General features: G+C 39.0%; 1 protein-coding gene across 1 annotated transcript in view; it reads left to right on the top strand.

Annotated features, from left to right (window-relative positions):
- The window catches only part of JAKMIP1 (janus kinase and microtubule interacting protein 1), an 87,563-nt gene that overhangs the window by 62,049 nt on the left and 2,212 nt on the right, over nt 1-23,302 (top strand). Inside the window, exons 18-21 of the mRNA XM_058837416.1 lie at nt 2,410-2,487; nt 4,065-4,268; nt 20,015-20,080; nt 22,593-22,637. Of these exons, the coding sequence (XP_058693399.1) occupies nt 2,410-2,487; nt 4,065-4,268; nt 20,015-20,080; nt 22,593-22,637 (393 nt within the window). The remainder of the gene's footprint in view (nt 1-2,409; nt 2,488-4,064; nt 4,269-20,014; nt 20,081-22,592; nt 22,638-23,302) is intronic.

Here is a 23,302-nt window from a genome sequence, read left to right as displayed (position 1 = left end):
TGTTGAGTGTAACCTGTCATACCAATTGTACTTTAACACAGATAAGATACTTTCCACATTTAGTATTTCTTTATTTTTAAGTTAGGGAAAAATAAAAAGGTTTGAGGAAGGGAAAGTGGCCACAAATACTAGATTCTTTTGTAAAGAAAAATGGAAATTGTAATGAAAAATGGAAAAAACAGGGGGTTTATAACTTAATATATAATCTTCCCCCTTATTATCTATGATATTTTCAAATCTTACTATGAATAGGCCTTGTATCTATTTGTTTAGCACAGCAGTCTGAGAATCTGCATCCCTAATAATGATTAACTCAATGAGCTGAGAATTTATATTCTAGCATGATACTTTCAGAAGGACTGAGCACTGGTTAAGTTGTCCTTGAAACCTGTGTTAAGGGTTTGAGGTCCTATTCTTGTTTCCTTCCCCCTTGCCTTCTGTGGGCAGCCTTTACTATCCCTTTTGAGAAGTGACATGATCAGGGCAGCTGCATTGCTGTTCTGGGGTCTGGTGGTAGCTCTGACCCATTTTATAGTCTCAGACAAGTCAATCTACCTCTGTGGTGTCAGACACCTGTAAGAAAGTCAGGACCAGGCCTGTCCTTTGCTGTGCATTCACAGTGCATGGTGGTGTTTCATCCTGTACAGCAGCTTTGCAGTTGCTGTAATTCATCCATGTAAGAAAATGAGCCACCTGGGTAGTCATGGTGTGATTCAGTTGCATAAATGTGGTGTCTAATACCATATCACATTCTCCAGAGTTCTGAACTCAGAATTCTGAACTCAGAATTCTGGAGATGTCCACAAAGGGCTGAAAATTATGTCCTACAGGATTTGCTGGAGGCCCTTTCCCTTCAGGACCAGTGGCATATTTAGAATATGCTGTAGCAGAAGATTGTAAAATGACTGTCATAGCAATAGATGCCCATCTGTTCCAAACCAAATTCCAGCCCCAAGATCAAGGTCTGACTTAAACTTTGGGTTTGCCTTCCATATTCATTTATAGGTAATTAAAATAACTCCATGTTTACAAAATAAATTAATAGTAAATATTATACTTCTTATACAGAGAACAAATAACACCATATTCCTCTGAATCCTCTAATACTGGTCTTATATGTTGCTATTGTCACCAGTTCTACACTGGCGAATGACAGAAAAGTTGTCAGAAGTCCATATTCATGTCTGATGGCAAAGTTTGGCCAAGTAAGTGACTTTGAGGCATTCCCATATCCAGTAAAACTAACCAGAGCAACAATATTTGAATTTTTTAATACCGTTAATAAAAGCTGCAATCAGTGATCTTAAGAACCCTGTGTATTTAATTTGGCATTTATTCTATATGTTGAGGAAATGCAAAAGTTTGTTGATTAGAAAAAAGAAGGATAGAAAATACTAAATTCAGTCAAAGGGCTTTTCTGCTTTTTGTTCTACTACTAATTCTTTTGAGTGTGAAAACCTGCTTTGAAAGAAAAGTTAATAACAATAAGTAACTATTTTATATTCTTTACTGTCATCAAACCTGGTCTAGGGGAAGGTGTCCCTGCCCATGGCAGGGAGGGTTGGATCAGGATGGTCTTTGAGGTCCTTTCCAACTAAAACCATTCTACGATTCTTTGATTCAAACACTCTAAAGGCCTGACTAATTAGGCAACCATTTGAATGTCCACAACTTACTTGAAACATCATGTTTTGGAGACCCCAGTCTGTGGGGTTTATATATAAGAACTCTGAAAGTTGAGGAGTTTGATTTTAAACAAAAGTAAACAATCCCCGTAAATCTTAGGTATTTTGAAAACTTCTTCAGCTCTTCAGCTAGTCACTCAACCTCTCTGGGCATCACGTCACCTGTTTCAAGTTGGCCTTCTGCCTGTACAAGCTGAAGACCGAGTTGTTACTTCAGCTTCAGTAACAGGTCGCGGGATGGTGCTGCAGGATCCAGCTGTGGCCCTGCACGTTCACATTTCCTCCCTAGAAGAACAGATTAAGCAACAGCAATTAGGGCTTGCCCTAATTAATGGGATATTTTGCCCTAATTAATGGGATACTAATGGGATATTTTCATAAAGTTCCCCCTCTTGGCCCTGTGTAGGTTACAGCTATTGAACCACATGCATGTACATCCCCACTCACCTTTTGCTGCTTTGTGCACTTCTGTCAGGTCCAGGCAGGTTTGTACACTGGTGTAGAGGTCTGTGCTTTCCAGGTACAGCTTGTTAATATGATACACAGATTTGAAGTGCTATTATCGTAAATTTGATATTCCAAATATCCTTAGGATTAATGTGGTCATTTGCTATGGATTTTCTTTGGCTTTCAAGTGGAAAGCTTGCATAAAAATGATGCCATTTATGATTCTTCATTAATTAGGATAAAGAACAAACACTCCCTTGTTTTTATTATTGCTCAGGACCTGTTCAGTAAACAGAAGGGTTATTTAGAGGAAGAACTCGACTACAGGAAGCAAGCTCTGGACCAGGCATACATGGTAGGAAAAGAACAGTAATTATTTTTTTCTGTTTGAACAGATTTGATAAAATGCAGGGTTTGTCTTTTTTTTTTTTTTCTTTTAATTTTAAATAGGACTCTTTTTTTTACTTTATATTTTTTTTTTCCTGCCAGACTAGAAATCAACTATTTCTTAAACAAAAGTTTAGGAAATGGATTATAGTACTTACAAGTGTAACATTTTTGCATTGCATTTTTTATTCTGTGATATGCAAACATCTTGGTACATCTGGAATGGAAAAAACTAGTTTATGTATGAAAAAAAAAACATGACTGCTAAAATACACCAGAAATTACTTTAGAACTTTTCCAGTATTTCTTTTCCTGAAGCATTTGTAAGTATTACTGCTGCTAATTTATCCTAACTCGGGAATGCCTTTTCTTCCAATGCAATGCCTTCCTGTGCAATCCTATCCAACCTTATCCTTCCTTGTTTGCAAAAGGGAAGCTGCAACCTTGCCTTTTCTCAGGCTAAACAATAATTAGGAATTATCCAGCAATTGGTAAAACTGCACACACAACTTTGATAACAGTGAGACTTTGGGAAATCAAAATACAATGGCGTGAAGCACTATTTATACATTGTAAATGTTTCTTATGTGGAAAATGTTTTCAGAGAAGAAGCAAGGTCTAGTGCTCAGAGCAGATAACAGAGATAAGAGCAAGCAGGTACTATTTCTAGCACTGTGACCTTGGGCAAGCCATTTAACCTCTCTGTGCAGCTGTTTATGTATCACTAATATGGGTGGAATTACCTACCTCACAAAGGTGTTATGAGGGCCAAAGGGATGTGGTCAGATGCTGTTGATCCAAATATTCGTAGTCTGGATGCTGGTTTTTGATAGGATCATACTAACCCCAGTAATCAAGGAAAAGCTGCCATGATTCCTTCCTTTCCTCTTGGGAGTACAATTCTCCATGTGAACGTGAACTTCTCCTGTGTTCTGTGCTTTGCAAAGTACTGCAGTTTTGGTCAGTGCATGAGAATCACGTTAGGAATCTGGCAGACAGCAAGAGACGGATGAGGATGAGCGGATACAAGTGTTCCTTCCTTCACTGCTTATGGCAACTTGGAACTAAGCCAGTGACGTAGACTGGGAGCCATGGATATCAGGTCACTAGGGCCACAGAGAGGGAGAGCGAGATTCCTGTTCACGGTTCTTCCTGTGGTCTTTTTATTTTATAGGATGGCTTAACAATTCAGCTGCAGTTGAAGGAAATCTGTTAGTTTTAATTTAATTTGTAATGTTCAGCATCAGGATTTGGAGTTTTACCAGGTACTGAATGCAGACCTATCTTCTGAATCTTTCTTAAATGGAAGAATGTATGATTTGCTAGAACAGGACCCATTTCCCGGGTGTCTGTGCCGGGAGGCTGCGTGCACTCTGTGTGGAATGCTCCTCACTGCTCACGCTTGCTGCTTTCTGTCTACCTGTCCGTGTCCATCCTGCCCTCCTGCCTCAGCCTTCGCTTGCTAGCCTTCTCTAGCTCTTGGTGGGTCATTTGCTTGCTGGATTCAAACGTCAGCCTGTCTGTGTGTGATTTGGGTTGCATTAGAAAATCCAGGAGCTGGAAGCCACGCTGTATAATGCCCTGCAGCAGGATCCAGGCAGGCGGGCGAGCGAGTCGCTGACGGAAGCGCAGCGGGAGGATTTGCGGGCGGCGGTGGAGAAGGTGCGGCGGCAGATCCTGAGGCAGAGCCGCGAATTTGACAGCCAGATCTTGCATGAGCGGATGGAGATGCTGCAGCAGGCCCAGCAGGTAATCCCGGTTCTCCCTCCTCCCCTTTGGTGTTGGTGTTACCTCTGTGGTTGCCGCCACTGCCCGTACGACAGCATCGCTTCACCCTCACCTCGTGGAGTTCTGTTCAGTCTGGTCTCTGTACAGCCCCCGTGCCAAGGAGCCGTGCGGTGGCAGGACCTGGTTGCCCTGGGCATGGTGCACACACAGAACAAGTCTCTGTCTCACCACGAGGTGCTGTTGCACAGCCTTTCATGTGTGAGCACCACACAGTCTTCCACAGGACTCCGGTGGGAGCTTGTTGCAAGTCTAAGGCCTAAAGTAGAAACAGTCAGAATGGAAGGTCGTTAGAGTGTAATACTGTGAAAAGAGTAAGGGCAGAAACAGTAGTTACAGGAATCCAAGTTTTTAATTTTTCCCTTCTTTTTATTTTTTTTAGCTACTTGTGAAATCTTTAAATAAAATTTAGAAAAGAGGATGTCTCAGGAAGTATTTTAAGAGGCCATTTGCAAGCTTTCGCTCCTTTAAGTTCATTCAGAAAAGCCTTGTCTGTCCAAACTGCTTCCCTAAGTACAGTTATTGACACTTGAATTTGGCAAGGTCCTAGCCTACATAAGTGAAGCAGTTATTTAGTATTGGTAGCATTACTAGTGTTTTTAGGCAAATATTCAGTGAAAGAAGAGAGCTGCGTATCTCAGGGTGTTAATTAATTACTACAGAAAAAATAATTGCTTCCAAGGATTTTGGTTCTCTTTTATAGTAGACTCTGGAAGTTGTAGGCAGTTGTCCTAGATCTTGAGGTCTGATTGCCTACTTTCTGTGCAAGTCTGAAATTACATATTGTAAATGCCAAAATGTGCTATGCAGATGTGTCCAGAACTCTTTTGCTATTTCAGGTGCTGATTCAAGTGCTGGGGCAAGAACTGCTTTTAGTTTAGTCCAAGCCTCTCTCTGTTCAGGTTGGCTTTGTAAATGAAAATAGGTGAAACTGATGTAATGTGACCCAGCACTGTTGTGATAATCTCCTGTTATCCTGCAGTGGTGGGAAGTGCTTATGGTGGCAGTTCCTCTGAATTCCGAGAAGTTTCTTTTCTCTACTCCTTAACTCTGTTCCCTTGGTTTGCAATCTGTAATATTAAGAGCAGGAGATGAACTTGTTTAATGAGTGTCACCTATTTGTAGTCATCAGTAGTGGTGCACAGAAAGCTGGAGAAGGTAGGTACCAGATGGCACTAAAAGTGTCAGAAAGGTAGAGTAGAGTAAATATATTAAATCCGGTAAATAAGGATGGAGCCGGAAGATATTAATTTAGTGTTATTAGTGTACCTGAAAATCAGTGAGAATTTAATTTTTTGTTAGTCTTTTAGGCAGTCCAGTTTCCTAGCCAGACTTTTGGTGTTCTACTCCAAACAATAACACAGCACTTTCAGTTGGGTAAATATTGTTTATTGATGACATTTAATGGGTGTGAATGACATTGTGTGTTCAGTAATGCCTCTACACATAAATACTTGACAATTTCAGATTTTAACATCAGACAAGATATAGTTTGGTCCTTTGCTCTCACCAGAAATGTGGTTTGACACATTTTGTGTCCTTTGTTAGAGTGTATTTTTGGGGGACCTGGGCAGAGCCTTTAAGTTGGGCTCATGTAATAGTGGCAAATAGATAGGAAAAAATAAAAGTAGATTTGTAAAGTGAAACAGTTGTTCCAGAGGGCTCAAAATTCATATTTTATGCATATCTGGGGTTTAAATTTTGTTCCAATTTGTTCCATGGCCTGCTTTCTATCAATTCGAGCGCTATATATGCACATCTGGAGCACATCTTCTGTTAGTCCAGTTCATGTATTCACAGATTGCATAACAACATAAGGTTAAATATGATGAGTGCATAGGAAAACAAAAATGCTAGTATAAACATAGCTTCATTAGCTATGGATGTTTATGTACCTGTCTTCAGATCCATTTTATAGGATGTCATTAGAGTTTTGTGTTGTGCCCATCTCATTAGACAAGCTAATGTTACAGCCCTGCAGGACATGTTAAACTGAATTCCTCTGCTTAATAAGCATCTAAGTATTTTAGTCTTCTATTTTTAACACACACACATGCTCTCCCCCCACACACATTCCCTATTAAACAGGAAAAACAAAGGCAAAGATGCTAGTTAATTTGCCTGGGATATTGGAGGGCTAATTCTCACTGGATTACTTTCATCTCACTAGCAAATGACAGAAGCTGAGTGTTACACAAATGAAGCCCCACTTGTGCTGGCAGAATCCTAATGAATGCATGAAACTGCACTAAGTAAAGTACATCTCTGATAAGTACCCTCCTTTCCTCACATATTTACATCCAGGAGAGGTTTTGCTGACACTGTGACATCAGCAAGCACCCACTGCACTTTGTTCTGGCAAAACAGTAGTCTAGACCTGGCTAGATTTTACAGTCTGCTGTGCCTCTACAGTATGTGCAACACTTCTTCCTCTGCTGAAGTGGAGGTTACAGGGAATGACAGGGCAACATGATGGACCTGAAAGGCTTAACACAAGTCTCCTTGTTGCAAACACTCTCAAACTTGCCCTGAAACAGAAGCCCTGTACTAAAGACCCCAAATTCGATGAAACTTTGGAAGTTCAATCACATCAGAAGGCCTGTTTCTTTGCTTTCATTACCTTCTGGTCTGCCTGATACAAGGGCTTCAAAAGAAGAACTATGCTGATCCGGCAGGCTGGCAGCAATCTTCTCGGAGTAAGAGTTTTGTGTCACAGAGTGGGGGTTCAAAGAGATCTGATGAAGAGTTCCCTCCTTCTGCCTATAAATGCTCCTTGACTCTACATGCAGGGTGCAGAAGTGGTGAGGCATGTGGTGAAAGCTATAGGTTGGTATGCTGGGTTTCATTACAGATTAATTGTTGCATGTAGGGACTTTGAGGATTTAGTGTGTGAGCTGCTGGTTTTACAGAGCTGCTAAATGTCCTTCCTGGGGAAATAACTGTCTGAAAGGGACAGGGATGGCATAAGGAAATGGGCAAATGGCTGCCAGGTGTGAGCTTGTGCTGCTTTATGTGTTCTTCTTTGTCCAGATGTAAAGCTCGAGTTCTTGGCCACTGGGTATTGACCTTGATCCAGTGAAATAAATATATTTTGGGAAGTTAGACTCTGTATTACATTGGAAGGTTTGTTCTTGGGCATGTATAGCCCCACATTATTATTGTTCATTAGTATATAAATGGAACCATTTATGTATAGCCATTGTGCATTAAGGAAACCAGGCCTCTGTGGAGCCAGATTAGACAGACTGTGTGATTAGATCTGCTTGCTAAGGCACACAACACTTTCATTAAACCCAGAGTGCAACATGCAGGTCTGGGGGACAGATCCTCAGCTGAAGCATGTTGGCAGTACTCCCTCTAAGTCAGAGAGGGTGCTCTGATTTACACCATCCTCTCTATTTGGAGGAGGTAAAACATGTTAATTAAAAATCTGTCATGAGCAGCTTGTGATATTTGCTTCCAGCAATAGGGCATGTGCGGATATTGCCATCAAAAAAGTCTCATTGTGCTACACTGCTATTACAACCTTTTGGAAATCAATGTCTGGTTTATTTTCAGCAGGACTGCATTTAAAAGTAACATTTGTGCTCTAGTCAGTGCAGTGGCATGACTTTACTGCCACTTTTTTTTGAGAATATGAAGGTCATTACTAGCAGGTTCTGTTAAGAGTAATTTTTTATGTATATATTTTAAATAATTTCTAGAGGGAGAGGAAAATGTGTTGTGCAGCTATAAAATCCATCTCTGAGAAAAGATATTTTAAACAGAGCAATACAACATGTTTCTGAAGTAGTGATGTGAACTTCCTAATTAAGCAAACTCAAAAAAAACCCCAAAAAAACAAACTCAAAAACCCCAAACAAAAAACAACAGCAGGCCAAAAAGTCCCAGTACAGAAGATTCACACAGCATCATGGTTAGTTCACCTTAAAAATATATTGTAATTGTCTTGCCTTCTAGAACTAGTAACTATTGAAATGTCAAATTATGCTTTATATAAATCAAACAAATTAAAACCCAAAATATATTCCTGTTGGTTTTACTGTAGCTGCTTCTGGAGTATGAAACTGGGAAAAGTCAGCAAAAGCAGGCTTTAAATTAGGATAGAGTTATTCAAATTGCACTGTTGTCAGTATTCAAACATGAATAAAATTTATAATAGAAATGTAATTTATTCAGATTTCATCTGAAGTTATTTTAAATCCAAAGAGAAGATAGAAAATCCTTGAAGGATGGCAGATTGACACACACTCAGTTCCAAAAATGGCTGCTGCCAGTCAGAAGTTATATGAAAGACAGATTTTATTAATGTAGTCCAATAATTTCCCACAGCAGTCTTATCTTTTTATAAAATTATTAGAAAAAAAGAAAGATAAAAGATAGGTTAGTTCATTGTGTCATCAAAAAGTGTGATTTTTTTTCCCTAAATTGTACTGTAGTACTGTACTAAGCTGAGTGTGTTTTATTGTAACTTGACTTAGAGTATTCTTGGGTGAAGCTCAGTTTTACAGAGCAAAAGAAATCATTACTACAGTTCTAGACCTGAATATAGGACATCTATGAACTGCTGAACTCATGCAATTCCAGCTTTAAATAGTTGGAATACAGCTGTAAAAAAATTAACTATGTTTTCTTTAAACTAGGGCATTTACTCCCGTGACCAGATTGGATTATTCAGCAGTAAGAAGAGCAGGAATTACCACTTTATTTGCATGTTTTACTAGAAGAAGGCCAAGCTTTAGGACAGAGCTTTACTGACCTCCGTGTGCCACTCCATAGAGAAGGATTCACTGCTGGTGCCATGCCTCGGGCACGGCTTTTCATGGACACCAGGGAAAAGTCATGAGCACCAATAGCTTTTTTCATCCTGAAATGTCAAAATACCACTTGAAATTGAAACACCAAACTAATTCTCCTCACTAAGTTTCTTAGTTCTTTTTCTGACCAGCAGTTTTTTCTGAGGGCACAGTTCCTCCAGCTTAAAGGCCAAACAAAGCTATGGCAGATGCCATTGCTCCATGAGTTCTTCCTGCTCTCTTGTATACAAACGATTTTTCCATGCTGGGAGAGTAGTTTGTTTACAAATCCATGGGGTTGGATGTCACCATATCTGTATGATCATATTGTCTCATTATATATGATAATATATCATATTATTATAGATATTTGTTTGGGGAGGGGGTGGTTGGTGTTTTTTCTCACCCAAGGAGGATTATTAACATTTAATGTTTGCCAGGATGGCTTTTGGGGGAGGGAGAGAGGGAGGGAGGGAGAGAGGGAGGGAGGGAGGGAGGATGCTGTGCTCAGTGTACCTCACTGATAGACGTAAGGAGGTGCTGTCTTAAATCCTCTTTGGCACAATGCTTTGTGACAGAGAGGAGGAGTTAAAGACAACCCCTCCTCTGCCATGTTGCCTTGTGCCAGAAAGGCTGGCTTGGTCAAAAACTCACAGCTGTGTCACACAATTTAGGAATTAGGTAGAAGTATGACTATGAACCTTGCTATAATAATATCTGGGGAGGCTCAGATAATTTTTCCTCTGAATCTACATAGGTGTAATGGTTTAATGTTTTTATTTTGAATCTCAAATGTTACGGTGCTAGCTGTTTGCATACAAAATGAAGAGGTATACATAGGATAACCACTGATTTTTTCTTATTTTTTTACTTAGTATTAATGGTCTGTACTTTGTTGTTTAAAATGTAATAAATTACTGTTGATAGTGCAATTTTTATATTCATTAATCGCTCTTAAAAGCATCTAATATACCACAGCTGTATAACTGTCATCAATATTCATCAAGCACATCATGACTAGGCTAATCATAGTTGACCTGTGGTATTGATTTGTCATGCAGGAGTGAACATGGAATCTTTCAGGGCATTATTGCTGCTATAATGACAATATCACAATAAACTGCTGTAATTTCCCACAGCTGACATGCATGGCAGATGAGAGTTAATTTTAGTAATTTCTATATGTTCATCTTACAGTGTTTCCGTGTATATGTTTTCTTTATATAGTCTTCAACTGTGTCTGCTTTGCTTATTGCTTTAGTGATGCTACTTGTCTGAATAATTGGTGATAGCAGGAGTGTTGTAACACCTAAAAAAATATATCTGAAAGGTCTGCTATCTTTGTTTTAAACGAGGTGTGATAGAGGTTCTATTCAAAGTAAGAGCAACGTATGCCTTGCAATAATACTAGTATCAAGAAAACTCTTATCTGAAATTTGAATGCTGAACTTCTCTTATCTGAAATCCTGAATATCCTGTTTCTTAGGAAAAGCCAATGGGAGCTGAGGAAAGGCAAATCTAAAAATGAAAGTATGTGAAGTTTTTTATAAAAGTTAAGGATAAGTGTATTTTCCTATGCACAATGCATACATATATCATTTTAATTACCTACATGGGAATTTGTTATTTAAATATCTGAATGTAAAGTAATCTAGATTTTATGCTAGATAAATATTACATGGTACTTTTTTGGTTGTTTTTTTTTTTTTTCTGCCTGATAATGTGTCTAGGCTGTCACAGGGTCAGTTTTAAGATGTTGAATGTGTTTTGCCTTCTGAGCTCACATAGCATAGCCATTCTGTGTAAATATAAATGTAGTATGACTTAAATATTGGTTTTCCCTAATGAAAAGCTATAGGACTGTTGATATTCTGCTGTTAGATATCAATGTATATTGTTGCATAAATTAAAAGATTCTCAGTGTTAAAAAAGATGAATCAAGTTTACTAATAAATACTACATACATTTGTAATTAGCAATTTGTACCAGATTATAACAGATAGTTATTCGGGGCTGAATGCATTTATAAAATTCACTGGTTTACTATTACAAATGTGACTGAATACATATGCTGAGAAATGCATCAGTGCAGCTGCTAAAAGGTTTGTTCTCCTCAGAAAGGCAAATAAACTACAGATGCATAATAAAGATTACAAAGGATAATTCCTCTACATCAGTCACTATTAATTGGATTATAATGGTTGAAAGTGCAGAACAGAGAAAAGAATGAAATTTTTACGTGCTGTGCAAATAAAATCATGGTGAGAATCAGAGAGGTACAGTCCATCCAAAATAATCTATTATTATTATATGCAACTGGCTGAAATTTACATTAAGTTTTCATTCATGAAGTAAAATAAGATGCCAACAAAACCAGCTTAAGCTAATGCTTTTGCAGAGGTATTTTTGTTTCCTTATGACCATTAGGCAAAATCACATTCTAGGAATATGGGATTAAAGGGAACATTTGGATTTCTGAATACACACCCCTTCCAGAAGCAGATCCAACAGCTTGAGTAATGCATGTGACTATTGCCTATGCAAATTGTATTTTTAAAACACTACAGGCTTTTAAACAGCTGTTAAAATGCATTAGATTTCAAAAAGCCCAAGAAAATAATGTGTTTATCCATCACTTTAGTGATTTGAATAATAGCTAAAGGCAAGTTAGTTCATATTCATCTTTGTTTAAATTTATATATGTAACGTAGTTACTACTGAAGGTCGTACATACCTGTGTCTTAACAGTGATGAGAGTCTTCTTAAAATAATGATTCAATGAAACAATATTGATTCTTCCCTCTGTCAGATTGATAAAATATTTCCCATGCTAAATTTTTCTGTAGAATGAGATATCTTTTGATCATAAGATGGGCTTCAGAGATTCAAAACATGGTTCATGTCAGATACAGTCCATCCATGGTGCCTATCCTGTGAATGTACATTAACCTGAACCTTTCCAACATTTCAGGGCCAGGCTCTAAGCAGCTTAGCAAATCCTTCTTTGTCTGCTTTGTGCTAAAATTATCAAATTGTTTTCTTGGATTTGCTGGTGAATGTAAATCCAATAAGAGTGTGTCAGAGGAACTGTTAAGGTGATTTCTAACCCCCCTGATTAGTACATTTCTGTATTTTCACAAATACATTACCATGGCAAGGAGCATATTTTGCAGCTAGATTAATTGATTAAATGATTGATTAATTGATTAATTGATTAATTGATTTTCTTGGTGTTGCTGTCTATAAAACAGTACATTCATATGGATTGGCTTTTTTCTTGCTTATTTAGGGAACAAGAACATCAGTTCTGCAGTTTGACACCTAAATGAAGGATGATGTGGTCATCGTTGTCTGAAAGATGAAATTTATATCACAGAACTTTTCCTGATAGATTTTTTTTTCCCTTCCACAAAGCTTCTTGAGGATTTGAAGCCATCCAAGGTGTTGGTTCAGGACTGTGAACGGCTGCTAGTGTTATGGGTGAATTGGAGAGGACAGAAGGCGCTTGGATGAAGAAATCCACTTCATCTAGCCCTCATCATTGCCCAGTAGAGAGAAAAAGCAGAAATTCTCAGTTTATTTTTGCAACTAAAGAGGCATCTGGGACATCAAGTAAAAAAACCCCAAAATCTATGAAAGGCACCATGTAATTGTAGTGACACAGTCCATTTCTCATCAGAACTTGAGGTAGCTTGAAAGACAAGTTTAATCAAATGAGGAAGTGCACACATTTTGCCTGCTTAGGGGAGGAAATCTGGACTGGGCATTTAAGCGCAGTGGGGCACTTCTGTACATCTCAGATCAATTTTCTTTCTTTGTATTGCTCAGGTTCCTCCCATGTCTAACTCAAATTTATGAGAAATCATTACTGTGCTGAAGTGTTGCCTCCAGTGTAAAAATGATAGCTCTGAGACTGCAAACCAGGGCTCACTGAGCTCAGCCTAAGGATTTCCATTCATTTCAGTGCTCCTTTACAAGGGGCACAGTATTAATGGGAATGGTACTTAATGTAGATGGATTGCTATTAAAACACATGCTGGGCATTGGTACTTCATGTGTTCTGTGTGGGAATGCCATTAACCTTTTTTTTAATGGATCAGTATTGTCATTCTGGCTAAACCACAAGCGGAGTCTTCTAAGCCTGTGTTACTGAAATTATTACTTAGAAAGTAGAGTAATATTTCCAGGCACACATCCACCATCATACTGCTTGTATTTTTCCTGAACTTAGATTCCTCAGACTTCCCAGAGATGTGGCTTGCAACCTTGAGCTTGCAGTATAGTTGCAGGAACCAAAGCATGCTACAAATTACAGAAATTTGCCTTTTGAAATCAGAACCTGGCTGGTTCTCCACTGGAAGTGTACTAATATGATTTCATTGGACTCTTTGTCTTCAATTCAGTTTTAAATAGTATTTTATTCTTTTTGTTGCATCCTTGTACAAGGGAGTAATGAATAATCAATCTGCATCCAGGGTTATCTAGCCTCTTGCTGAGTTTGGATGCAGACTGATTATTGTCATTACTCCTGCGTACAAGGGTGAAACAAGGGTGCTGGAAATTTTCCAGCTATTGGGAAGATTGAACTGTAGGTGCAGAGACACCTGAATTGATCCACCGAGGCCAGTTCAGGTACCAACCTGCCTATAAAGCAGTGTTTCTAGCAAATTTAGACACTCCCACTCTGTAGGAAGGTCAGACCTGCTGGGAGTAGGAATTTGTAGTCCCATTTGGTGTCTCTGCTCCTTGAGAAAGGAAGAGCTGACTTATCTTAATTTCCCTGGCAGTACTGGAAGGCTCTTGTCATCCAAGTTTACTAAAGAGAATTGATTAAGTGAGTCTCTGCACTTCAGGAAGTGGATCCCGTTTCCCAGAAAAATTAAGTTTCTATCATGAGAAGGAAATGGAGGGTTATAAGCATTTATGAGGAATCTTCTGCACATTAGGCATCTTCTGCTGAAAAAAATGTCAAATTTCTTGGTTTTGGGGCATTGGGACAGCCCTTTGTGTTTGAGATCTCTCCAGGAATTAAATTGGAGAGGCCTGCAGTCAATGAACATATAATTTATACAACTGTGGTTGGCTGATGGTAAATGTCCTTTTTATGACTCTGTTAGTAACATAATGTCATATCTATTGCTTGCCACGTTAGGGGCAGTCTTTGCCTGTCTTTGCATTACAGACTTCCAAATGTGTACTTTAGCTGCCTGACCCTTCTGGGTGTGTCTCCCTTACCTCATTGTTAGCATTTTCAAGCTGTTACATCTGTACCTCCTTTGTATATGTACAGCATAGGTAACTGCTGTTAAGAAAAGTTTTATAATGGAACTTAAAAGTCTGTTCAAATGACAAATAATAAGGCATCTTGGGGCATCTTTTTTTCTGTGGCTGTCTGGCAGTGTGAGTGGGTCTGTGAGCTGAGCTGAGCTTGTGGCAGAGCTGCAGCTGCTGTTGAGCATAGCCTGGCCAGCAGAGCCATCTGCTGATAGCTCTGCACAGGGACTGCCCTCAGCTGCACCATGCCTGCCTGGGAGCACTTACTCAGAAGTGGCAGCAAACTTCACTGCTAGGGGAAGAATGATTTATTTGTCAAGTAGGTGCCTGCCATCCTGAAATGGGGGGGTGGGGGGGGGGGGTGGTCCAACCCTCTTTTGAAACTCAGGGAAGCTCCATGCAGGGAGTACTTGCAAAGGCACCATCTATTATCCAGAACTTTTGTGCTGAGATTTCATTTGCTGTTGTAAAAAAATCAATGAGAAATGAGTATTAACTATTTTGGCAGGTTGGTTTTGAAGGCAGGCTAGGTGGACAGTTAGGAGTCCATCCCTTATGTTTACACTCCTCTCTTCCATGATTGCACTCCCATTGCCCTGTTTTTGCCTGACTATGGCTGTTTTTCTACAGTAACTCCATTGTATGGCCCCATGATTTGACTACACAGGGTGATTGTCATGAATCCTGTCAGTCCCAGAAAAGGTGCACTCGTGTGACTGAGGGGCAGCTATTAACTGCAGGAACAGGAATTGCTAGAACCCAGCAGAGCACTGCTCTACATTGTCCCTAATCCTCGCTCTGACTGTGACCAAGCTAGGGACTCTAAAGGAAATGCAAACACTGTGCTGGATTCAGGTTGCCTATCTGTATCTTCTATGCCTCTCTTTTTAGAAAAGGAGATAAAGAGAGGAACAGCCTGTGGCTTTCTTTCCAGTTGAGATTTATCAAAGTTCTGATAGCAAAATAGAGTCGATTTTGTTGCTTCCTTGCATGTTTTTGTGCTGTTGAAGTATACTTGATTTACTCTGCAAGGTTCCTGCAGGCCATGTCATGGGTAGAGCTGAATGCTTCTTTTATAGCACAACCATTATAACTCTATAGCACATAGCAGAAAAAGCTCAACTTAATGATCCTCCATTTATACCCTGAAGCATAAAAGTATGTAGAATTCCATGATAACAATGAAATAGTTCTGTGTGATTTGTTGTCACAGTCACACTTTTGTGAACATAAACAAATCAGAATATACTGAAAGCATCTAATCAAGTGTTGAAATCTGAGAGTGAGTCCACAGCTTCTTGATTGGTAATTCTTGCAAATGAAAGGAACAGCAGATAAAGATGTAAAGGCTTGTACTGAATCTCAAGCAGTCCTGTCTTGGTCTTAATTGGTATTACTAACTTTTGTGTAATTTCCTTCTCAGTAAATAAATATAGCCTCTGACTGATGAACACATCTTGCTACTTCTAGAAGATACTTTTTTGTTACAGCTACAATTATTTACTTTACATGTATTTTTAAAGTTGTATTTTGGAAATTGTTGTCTTTCTCATCAAAATAATGCAGTAAATGCAAATAGGTACAACAAGGGAAAATTATTCTTTTTATGTGTTAAATACTCTGTGCAAGGGTCAATCCATTGTTTTTTTCCAGATAATATATTGCATATACATGTATATATTTTTAAGGCTTTCTCTACAGTTAAATGGAAATAAATTATTAAATCAGATTTTTCAGGATATATAAATAGCTGAACTATGCTTGTTATCTTCCAGTGTTGTCCCTGAGCAATCAGAGGATATTCATGGGAATAGCTACACCCACTTCATCCTCCTGGATAATCCTCCAGGGAAAAGCAAGTAAACAACTAAGAGCAAACAACCCTAAGCTTTGATATCTGTTGAACAATTCCATCCCAAGGTTGTGTTTTAAAACAACTTTTTTTGACCTGTCTAGATTTGAACTCTTTTATTTATGCAGCAAAGAAGTTACAAAATTTTACTCATTTGCAGCAAAAAGTATTCTGTCACTGTGATTTCCACTCATATGAGCGGAATAAAAGCTGTTTAAACAATCACCTGCCTTCAGCATATTACCCTTCAGTGACCAGGCAGGAGCAGCTCTGAGTGCACATCTGCACACAGGGGTCTGCCCTGCTGGCTGTCCCCACCCTGTGCAGCAGTGCCCTGGCCACCTGCCAGCCCAGGCCCTGTGCCACGGCCGCTATCACAGCGTTCCCAGGCACAGTGCAGTCAGCTGGTAAGCACTACAGCACTACAGCAAGCAGGGAAAGCAAGAAGTGGCCACTACTGAGCAGTAGATTCTAATACACACTCAGGTAATCCAGCCCCATGGCACGAGCAGGAGCCTGCTGGTTCCTGGCCAAACAGCACTAAGAGCTGTGAGTTCAGTGTATCCCACTTGAACCTGTTGTTATCCCAAACCCTTGGGGCCCCACACTGGGTACCAAACAGAATGCTGTGCTTTCACCCCCTCTGGCAGCCAAGCCCCACACAGCCACTCCCTCCCTCCATCCCTCCATCCCTCCATCCCTCCATCCCTCCATCCCTCCATCCCCCCCTCCCTCACCAGCAGGATCAGGAGAGAATTGGAAGAGTAAACTGGAAAACTCATGGGTTGAGATAAAGACAGTTTGATAGGGAAAGCAAAAGCTGAGCAGAGAAGCCAAACAGAACAAGGCATTAATTCACCACTTCCCATGGGCAGGCAGGTGTTCAGCCATCTCCAGGAGAGCAGGGCCCATCACATGTAATGGGGACTTGGAAAGACAAATGCCACCGTTCCAAATGTCACCCTCTTTCCGCCGTCTTCCCCCCACTTCATATACTGAGCACGATGTCACCTGGTTTGGAATATCCCTTTGGTCAGTTTGGGTCACCTGTCCTGGCTGTGTCTCCTCCCAGTCTCCCATTCACCTCCAGCTTCTCTGCCAGACTGGAGTGGGGAAAAGCAGAAAAGGCCTTGGATTTGCCTAAGTTCTGCTCAGCAACAACAAAAACATCTCCCTGTTATCAACCCTGTGTTTAACACAAATCCAAAACACAGCCCCATACCAGCCACTGTGAAGAAAGTTAACTCTATCCTGGCCAAAACCAGCACAATCTGCCTTACTGTTACCAGTTCAGTTGTTTTGAGGGTTTTTTGTAGATTTTCACTGCTAAGAAATTCAGTCCTTTGTGTATTCCCTTTCAGCTGGTAGGTTGTCTTTGTATTTTAAGTGGTTTTTAAGAAGGTTTATGTTTCTGCACCTTAAAACTATTCTCTATTTTTTATCTCCCAAGATATAACAATTATTATGGGAGAGAACTGGAAAATGGAAGCCTCAGCCCTTTTTTTAGAACTATTCTGAATAGTTGAAGAAAATAGCTGGATAGCTATAATATGGAAAAGATTAAATGTTCATAAGGGAATAATAAAATCTCGATTTTTACTTGATTAACAGAATTCCCAAATCCTAAAAATGCCATCTTATACTAATTAACTTGTTCTTTTAGAGAGGAACACTTGCTCTAAACCCTGAGGTGAGAAAGCCACCAGATGTTTGGTGGCTTTTTTATAGTCTTTTTTTTCCTAAAGGCAAACAGGAGTTACTGGAAACTTTTACATGATAAATGTAAAAGTTTACATGTTACCTTTACATGATAAATCTTGAAGATGAAAATGGTATTTTTAAAAATTGCTTCTCTCCACTTACCTTGCTACGGTCAAATTTTACCACAGAGCATAGCACAACCCCCAGACAATTGAAGTCTGTCAGACAGGTTGGGAAGTGGTTATAAGTAGGAATTGGCATAACTGTAATGAGTAGGAGAGAAATAGGAGTCTAACCTGATGGATTAGAGATTTTGGGGGTGGTTCCATCTGCCTGCTTCTCATCCCATGGTTTTTTGCAGTGATTGTAACATTCCTGGTCCATACAGTATATGAAGATGATCACTTGAAAGATAGGTTTGCCTTGAACAGGGTGTAGATGAACTATAAATAAATTCAAATTCAATAGAGGAAAAAATAATACAGCTGTGCTAGGGGCATTTGTGATTGTCAGCAAAGGTGCATTCACTTATGTCACATGAGGATAATCTAGTTCATGCTGGTTTCTTTATTATCTGGGGAAATCTTTGAGCACTGCAGTATGATATAGTGTAGATTTTCATTGACTCACACTGAATGTATAATACTCAAAACAGCCTTTAAGCAAAATCTTCCACTTTGAAACAGAAGCAACAATAGCAAGTTGTTTTTTTATTTTTATTTGCTCATGGCCTGTCTTCAGTATTTGTGTGGAGGAGTATACCCTAGGAAAAGTGAACTGCAGGGTTGTGTGTGTTCCTCACTTTTGGAATAGTTCCAGGTTAGATTTGTGATTTCCAAGCCAAACTTTGTGTTTCTCCAGACCAGTCTGGTCACTGGATCAGCTGCTGCCGTGCTGCAGCTGTCCTGGGCTATGAGTGCGGAGCATTTACCCCTATTTGAGGTCTTAGAGCTGAATGCAGGTAAGCAATTACCAGCATCAGTTGATACACACAGGTTTGTAGGTAATGACTGGGTGTTGTTTTGAAAGAGATGCTATTGTTCACATCAATTTGAGAGTCATAAAATAATTTGGGATTGAGGCAGCAACAGCTGCATTAATTTTATTCACCTATGCCATCCATGTTAGAGGAGATGATAATTTGTCTTTCCAAGTTCAGGAGCTGCTAACACCTCCAGCTGTTGTAGGCCAGGCTGAGACTGGATAGTTAATCACCAAAAATATCTCATTGTATGAAGTTGTTTCTTGATCAACAGTGACTGTTAGTACAAGATTTCAGGTTTCTGCCTATAGAAAAAATTACTTACAACCTACTTTTTCTGTAACAAGCACAATATACTGAAAGTGTAATAAAATGCATCTAAACTCAACATCAAAAGAAAAATAAAAAAGAAGAAAGAAGTGTAACTTACAGAAAGGAAAAAAGGGGATATGTGATACAGAAAAGAATAAGATGTGTGGACCCAGCAGCAGTCATGTTTTTGAAGAATCTTTGTGAAACTGAATAAGAAAAATCCTTAAAAATAAAATAAGGGGAGCTACAATAAAGGAAACATTCCATCTGGCTCTGGTAGGAGGTGACTGGTAATAGGACAGAGTTGAGTCTCTGCATGGTATCTTTGTGATAAACTGAAAATCTGTGCATTCTCTTTTCTCTGGTGTAGCTTGACTGTGCTAAAGCATGGTTATGTTTTATAGGAAAGGAAAATAAAGAGTTAAAAGGAAATGCAATAGTGTAATTGCTGACTGTCTAGGTAAGCAGAAAAACTGGCAGTTGCACAGAAAAAGGATTTGAGTGCAAAATGGAATTGTCTGTGTGTATATGTTAAAATTATGATTAATGAGTGGTGGTGAGTAGACTTTCTGGTAGTAAACATGATGTTCTGAACATGCAGCTTGTTTGAAATGCCATTGTTTCATGGAAACATGGAAAATTTGCCATGGAGATGCCTAATACAATAGTAAAGGAAGTGTTATGTTAATAATGGGCATTTGTTCTCTTTATTTTTAACCCATTTCTTATCTTTTTGATTTATATGCTTTTCAAATTAGATATAATAATGTCTATTTTCCTTTTTCTGTTCCAGCGAATTAGAGATCTAGAAGATAAAATAGAACTTCAAAAGAGGCAACTCAAAGAAATTGAGGAAAAGGTAAATTTATGTCTGGGCAGTACCAATGGATTTTTTTCCATACAAAATTGTTTTTCTCTGTTGCACTGACGTTAATAGTACTTAATATCACAAAATCTATTTTAAGACAAGATAAAATTTGAGTCTGAGTCATTGCTGCATGAAATGCAGCTCTGTCCCTAATCTGCTCAAAATTATTTCCTATGCAGGATTTCTGTCAGTTACAGGAAGGAATCAAGGAGTCTGGAGAGACTCTAGACTAGTAGAAGGAGGATTTGCTGTGGTTTAGATTAAGAAAGAACAAAGACTTGTCTCTAAAAAAATTGGTTAGCTCAGCCATATTCTTTGGATAGCATTGCTTTGCAAAACTTTCAGGTACTGAGAAATAAAACAAAATTAGTGAAGTGGCTGTGAAACACTACAGTTAAGGAATACTTGCTATAATAGAGAAACAGGCTAATATAATGGATCCATTTTTTTTTTTTTAAGAAGAGGAAGCTCTGATCAAGGTTTCAGACAGTAAATGCATTTGTGTCACTGTTTCCCAAGCAAGAGATGGCACAAGTTTCATGGACTATGGGCTCAGGTTTTTCCCAGATCTGTGGAGTTTAGGCTGTTCTGCAGAGGATGGACTGACAATGCTTTGTCTAGAACCCAGCAGAGTATTTTAGTTATGTTACTTTTACTGAACCAGTGTCTAGATCCCAGCATGAGTCACATCCCACGTTCATTTTCTTCAGCATTTATGGATATGTAATCCTGCATAAACCTACTGCTGGGCTGAATGGACACATTAGTGGAGTTTTCAGTCATTGGGTTTTTTTCTCTTTGGATGAGAATGGGGTAAAAGGGCAAAAGGAAGGCTTTTGCAGGACTCTGGAGGGAGTTGAAAGGGGTCAGTGGGGTTTGCAGAACAGAGAGAAGCTTTGGGGAGCAGCTCACTGGGTATGGAAAAGTTTCTTCCTCACCCTTCTCTGATCTCAGCATCCCTTCATCTGCTTTCAGGACATGGCTGTCCTCCCAGTTGCACTTCCAGCAACTATTCCAACTCCCTCAGCATCTTCCTTGGCCCCTCCTGCTCCCACAGTTGTTGTCTCCCCTCTGGTGTACCTCGTCCTGCTCTTTTCAGACTATGATATCTGTCTGGGTGCCACACTTAACTCCTCCAAGCAGAGAAGTGTTCAGGGATAGACAATACTTGTACATATTAATTATTTCAAATATTACTGTTTATCCACCTATTCTAAAAAATCAGCATCTCTAGATGTTGCTATTGCCAAACTGGAAGCCTTTAAGGCATTGCCTTTACAGTTTACAGAGCAGGTATAGGATTAGCCAGACTGATAATTTTGGCAATGGAAAATAGCATTATCTCTGCTGGTGCATCAGCCGGATGGATGCAGAAAAGCACTGGAAAAGAAAGAGCTTAATCACAAGCTTAGCAGAAAGCTGGTAATGAGTTAAAATGATTAACATCCTCTTTGCTTTAATGTTACATTAGCAAGAGACCTCAAAAAAGCTTCATCTCTTTCTATTAACCTTCAACTTCTGGATGGGTGGAGGACTTCCTTCTGTCCCCATTACATTTAAATTATTTTTAAATGTAATAGGGATTAAATCCCATTCTGATGGCCCAATGGAAGATTGTGTTGTCAGGGAATCAGTGAATAATTTTACTGTATAATTTTTAAATAATTTTAAATATAATAATTTTAAATGTAATAATTTAAAAATAATTTTATCTCATTGTTCTTCTAAAGGTTTAATGTGTTAAAGGGTGCAGACTGATACCTACATGCTACTGATACTGAGCACAATAATTTCTTGTGGAGAGAAGTCATGCTTTTGAAGGAATAGCAGCATTTATAGCTGAGCCTTGTGGTAGCTAAGGGTGATGCACAACTTATGGTTACTCTGTCATGAGCATGACTTTTCATTTTCCTTTAGGAGGGGATTCAATTTGTAAGTTTTGCATAAAAATCTGTCAAATCAGAACATAAGGATTACAGTATTTCTGCCCTGTAGATTCTATAGCAAACTGTCCTTCCTGTTTCTAGAGGCTATACAGAAGAATGATATAAAATCTCAGTTTTAATCTGTGGGATATATTAGGAACAAGTGCTGTTTAAGCATGTTGTGCTCTTCTCATAGCTCATTTTCTGCTATTTCAGTTGCATTTAGGTGTGCCCTTGGCTTGGTAAGTCTTGGTTCAGGAAAGCTTTAGTGTGTGTAATTATAAGTACTTCTTCAAGTGAATCACAAAGCCAGACATAATATATATGAAGTTAAAAAATCCACAGATTTTGCCATTGTAAAACTACCCTGAAATACTGATCTTTTTACTACTTTTTAGAGTAAGATTGGTTTACTGTGTCTTTCTTTCAGATCAACTCAATTAATGATGTAAGATTAACTGCTGTAATGTCACTGGATTTCATATTACATATCTTACATCTTCTTTCTTTTCTTTTTTCCTCATTTTCTTTTGATCTTATGTTATAGTTTTTGTTCCTTTTTTTGTTTTTTTCACTAGCATTCATTCTGTGGCCTTGATGACACAACTGAGCCGAGACATGTGGTTGGTATTCTTTACATTTCTTTGTACTCAATTTTTGTCTCCTAGATTTTGCCATGTTTTGGGGATTGTTTGTAAGATTCTGAAACCATGAGGAAGGGCAAACAGGTTTTACCTGCACTGGGAGGAAGAGTCATCTGTAACGTTCAGTCAGGATACTTTCCTTCGTAGATTTCTGCATAAAGTCATTGGGTTTTCAGTGAGAAATGATTTTGTAATCAAAGACTACCATAATTGCAGTGAATGCTTTACATTCTTGCAGAGCAGATATATTTTGTCTGAAAGTTCAGATATTGCTCTAGGTTCCTGCCTTCTGTCATGCTGGATGGAGAAATGACAATGTTTGGCTTAAGTTTTGTTTTCTAAGAAGCCCTGTGAGCATAACCACCCATGCAAAATAAGGAGCTGATTTTGATCCTTGATGCCATGAAATAACTTTGGAAAGAATAACAAATTGTCCCTTTTATGAGGAGATTTGAAGGTTGCAATGTGAATGACACAGCATGGAAAGGGTGAGGATAAAAGTGTGTGGCTCTCTCTTGAGACATTGCCATCATTTTCACTGTCTTTCCACAGTGTCCTGATCCTTTCAGCTGCAAAAGGCAGTGAATTTCTTCAGCTGTAGCAGGAGCCATAGTGCCAGTACTCACCTTTCACAGAGAACAAAA

Source organism: Poecile atricapillus, chromosome 4, assembly GCF_030490865.1.
Source record: "Poecile atricapillus isolate bPoeAtr1 chromosome 4, bPoeAtr1.hap1, whole genome shotgun sequence".
Taxonomy (NCBI): domain Eukaryota; kingdom Metazoa; phylum Chordata; class Aves; order Passeriformes; family Paridae; genus Poecile; species Poecile atricapillus.
Note: the sequence above shows the minus strand (reverse complement) of the source record. Positions and strands in the feature narration are given on the sequence as shown.